The sequence below is a fragment of the Atta cephalotes genome, assembly GCF_000143395.1.
Source record: "Atta cephalotes unplaced genomic scaffold scaffold00058, whole genome shotgun sequence".
Classification (NCBI taxonomy): domain Eukaryota; kingdom Metazoa; phylum Arthropoda; class Insecta; order Hymenoptera; family Formicidae; genus Atta; species Atta cephalotes.
The window spans coordinates 1,346,807-1,351,355 of record NW_012130122.1 but is presented as its reverse complement, the minus strand read 5'-3'; the positions used below and the strand labels follow the sequence as shown (position 1 = coordinate 1,351,355).

The window sequence follows — 4,549 nt, the reverse complement described above, 5'->3', positions numbered from 1 at the left end:
TGTGTGTGTGTGTGTGTGTGTGTGTGTGTGTGTGTAGTGTAGTATATATATATATATATATATATATATATATATATATATATTAGACTGACAAAGAAAAAAAATTTTTTTTTAATCAGTTCTCAGCTCGAAAGCTTTCATTTCATGCTAAAAGAAGACATCCTTAAATTTTCATTAAAAAATATTAAGATTTAAAGATTATTAATGAACGAAAGTTCAAAGTTTCGATTTTCCTTAATGTTTAATTTAAGGAAAAAAGACTTAATTCGGATTTTAAATGTAGTACTGTATGTTTTTTTGGTCGCTGAAAATAACGCAATAATTCATTTATTTAGTACGATGTACGCCTTAATAAATACAGCCTGATTAATGAGAAAAAAATGATCAAATTTTTAGTTCAAGATCGATTTTAGCAATGTTCCAAGCGTTCAAATGAATTGTCTCCCCTTAAATTATAAGTCTGTTCTTTCAAAGATCCAGATGGAATTTTCCTGGAATCTTCTACAGAGCCTTTAAAAGTTGTATTTAATTGGATAATAAAACTTTGATTTAAAAATTGTTCACAGCGACTTCCATATTTTAAATGAAAACATTTTAAATAAAATATAATTAAAAAACCAACATTAAGAGGAAATTTTGTATTATTCTTTTGTATTACTGATTTCTTGTTTCTCAAACAAGAAATCTTTAATGCATAAAGGCCTAAATTCCAATAAACTATTTATATAGAATGAATAAATTAAATTTCACATCTTGTGTTGGCTCTAAAAACTATTATTATTGTATTGATTTACGTCAATTAAGCCTTAAAAAAAAGATCTATTTTAGTTATATTATAAATGAATATATTTGATTCATTACAAAGTGTTTCATGATATAATTTATAATAAACAACAACCACGCACACATTAGACAAAACATAATCTTATTTTTATTACAGAAACAATAGAAGATACTTTCTAGATAAGAAATTATGTGTGTCAACTTGAAAGTATAAAATCATGAATCTATTTGTTTGTTTAAGTAATTATTGCATATTAATATAGTATCTTTAGCCATGTTTTGTCAATAAAAATGATGCATAGTTTATCAATGATTTTAATATCTGAAAATAATAATTATTTTTATTTAATGACATTTGAGAAATACGTTCTCAATATCAATTCTTATGTAGGAAAGACCGAGGTTAGTAGAGAGCCAAATTATTTTTTAATTATTATTTATATATACTCTCCATTTTTAATTTTGATTTTGATTCAGATATACATTTGGCCTTTCTAAAAGATTAGATATTATTGACGAATCGTTTTATATATGTAAACCGAACTGTGAGCAAACAGCATTTTCATTATATAACATATGAAAGACGGTTTCTTGTTTATAAGCTTTATTAAAAAAAATTTTATTATTAAATATAATCGCCTTTATTTTTGTAGCATAAATGTGTGTGACTTAATAAAAGTCAAATTTCCGTCAAATTTTTTCCATGGAATGGAAAGCTATTTCTTAAAAATAATAACAAATTATGAATACCAATCAAAGATTGCAGATTAAATATGCAAAAATTATGTCATAAATAGATTCAAAAAATAACAACAAGGATAACTGTAAAATTTATTACCGAAAAAATATAATTACCGTTACAATTATAAAAAAAAACGCTTAATAGTCTTAATTAATAGTCTGATACAAAACAAAGTAACTTATAAGCTTGTAACAGTAATGGTATAATTATTTCCATTCCCTAGTTATTTCTGCGAACTCTGTTTCTGCAAAAAAGTTGATAAATATCATTATATTATATATTTACATATATTTAATAATATAATTAATGAGCTATGAGATACATGAATAAGAACTTTATTTTTGTTTTGATAACAATTAAATACTATTGTCTGATACTCGTAATTATTTAGATGCAAACACATTGTTCTTTTATTAATCACATATTAATATATCATTATAATCTTCAACCACGTGTTGTCAGTAAAAACGATACATAACCACATGATGTCTTTAGTATCTAAAAAATTATTTTTATTTAGACAAATAATAAAACAGTTAACAGATATTAACTAAAAAATATTTTGAAATGATCTTTTTATGTCTACATATATCATAAAAGAATATTGACTAATAATGATTACTTTATAATTTGCACATATAAATATTTTTTTAAGTTTAATACATAAATGTAGCATATGTTATTATTACATGTATAATCAGTAAAAAGAGGAGTGTAATCTATAGAAACGAGGAGCACCTTTTAATGTACTTAACATTGATATGTTGTCAAGATTATGACATACTGGATTATGATATACTGACTGGCATTGAAATTTTTGTCATTTAAAAATTAGATTGAACATATGAGGATGGGCATATGAAATAGTACGTTTGTAGATCTCATTTCGTGTGAAAGTCAAAAATTCATGTGAATCAGTACAATTGTAGATTGTAGATCTCGTTTCGACTTAAAAGGAAAAGAAAGAAGTGATGGATCCCGTTTTGCACTCAAAAAATAATGCATAATCACAATGAATTTCTTTTTTTGAAATTATAAGTTTTATATTATCCATGTATCCATTAAAAGATAACATATTAATTAAAAGTTTTGGTATAGATATTAACTGTTTCATTATCTGTTTAATTATTAATTTTATTAAAATTGATATAAGTACTTCTCAAAACTCATTTCGTGAATGTTTTTTTAATAAGGTTTAAAACTAATAAGATTTAATAAAGTTTAAAAAGTTAAAACTTTCTCAAGGTCAATTAAGGTCGTAACCTTGACAACATATACCAAGATCATCAGTCCTGTCATTTTCATTTTTATTCTTTACAGTCTAAAACGGATACAACATCAGTCAATATTTTGAATTTTATCATATATGTATCAAAATTAGTAATGTAATATGTTCACTACAATAAATATTTATATTTGCTAATTATATTAAACTGACAATTATTAAATGAAATTTTTATTTAAAAAATTACAAGTGCACGCATACAGGGTATCCGATTGTGATCGCATCATCTCTCAAATAGAGTGGACTAAACTAATTGTAAGTCAAAGTCCTATATCATTTTGCAATTTTCGCAATAGATAACAAAAAGTTAATTATTAATTGTCGAATAAGCGATTTACTACTAAATGCATGGTTATTACCATGCACAGAAATATTGGAGCAACATTGTAAAAATATTGCCAAATATTGCTGCAATATTTTCAGCAACATTGCAACAACGTAAAAATGTTCGTTTTAAAAATATTAATACGTAATCTTGCAGCAATATTACAACATAATATATATGCAATATTAGGTTTTGTGCACAATGGAGGAATACTTGCAGTATTATTGCAGAAATATTGTAATAATGCAGTAACATTGCTGTAATATTACAACATTACTGCAATATTTATTATAAGATTTTGTACTATATAAATTTAAATATAAAAGATTAGAAGTAGGGGTAAATGTAACATGCAATGAATACAAATAAAATATGACTTCATAATTAATTATGTCTTTATATTTTATAGGTGTGTTCTGATATACTGTCAGTACTGAAAATCTATAAAGTATATATAACGTGAACTATAAATTTTCAGTACTGGCTGTGCATACTTCTACTTCTAATTTTTTATATTATACGTCTTATATCTTATTATTGTGTTTGTTGTGCATTATATTTAATCCTTACTTCTAATTGTTTTATGTCTGTAAATTATAGACACAATTCCTATAAATTATAGACATTGATGACGTTTATATCTTATGTCCGTTTCCACTAATGTAGATTAACTTTAATCTCGATTCAACTTACTCTTTGTCTTTTTTTAATCTTTAGAACTAGAAAAAGACGAAGAGAAGTTGAACTGAGATTAAAATTAATCTATATTAGTAGAAATGGACATTAATCGGATTTAATAATATTCGTAGTAGAAACTAATCATTCATTCCATTTTTCAGAGGAATATAGTTATGAGATTGGTCAGTTTCATAATTACAGATGTTATGAAACCCGATTAAGTGCCGTGTAAACGTGATCATTAATTCCTATGCTTCCATTATATACAGGTTCTTACTTTATTGCGTTATACACAAATCAATATAGTCACAAACAAGTCTTAACACTCAAAATGAATTTTCTAGCAGAGGCATAAATCGACATAGTGACAAGAGTCATTCTTGTCTTTGTTTCTTACTAATTTTTTAATAAGGACAGGATGACTCTTGTGTCAATTTGTGTCTCTTGCTGAAAATATTTTAAATACTGTTGCAACATTGTTAAAGTAATATTGCAAAAAGAAATCTTCACAATGTTTCTGCAACATTGTATTGCAATATACAACATTGAAATGTTACAGCAATATTGCTACAAGTTTCTATGCTGTACGGGGAGGCATGTGAGGAGTTATTTACTACAGACAGCAAGTATTCTAGGATGCCCTGACGCATTCACGCGCGCGTGTGTGTGTGTGTGTGTGTGTGTGTGTGTGTGTGTGTGTGTGTGTGTGTGTGTGTGTGTGTGTGTGTGTGTGTGT

The 4,549-nt window shown here is 25.8% G+C and overlaps 1 protein-coding gene across 1 annotated transcript in view; it reads right to left on the bottom strand.

The window, feature by feature from the left end:
- Nucleotides 1-1,051: 1,051 nt before the first annotated feature.
- LOC105623541 overlaps nt 1,052-4,549 on the bottom strand; it is a 5,648-nt gene continuing 2,150 nt past the window's right edge. Inside the window, exon 4 of the mRNA XM_012204933.1 lies at nt 1,052-1,105. Coding sequence (XP_012060323.1) covers nt 1,052-1,105 — 54 coding nt within the window. The remainder of the gene's footprint in view (nt 1,106-4,549) is intronic.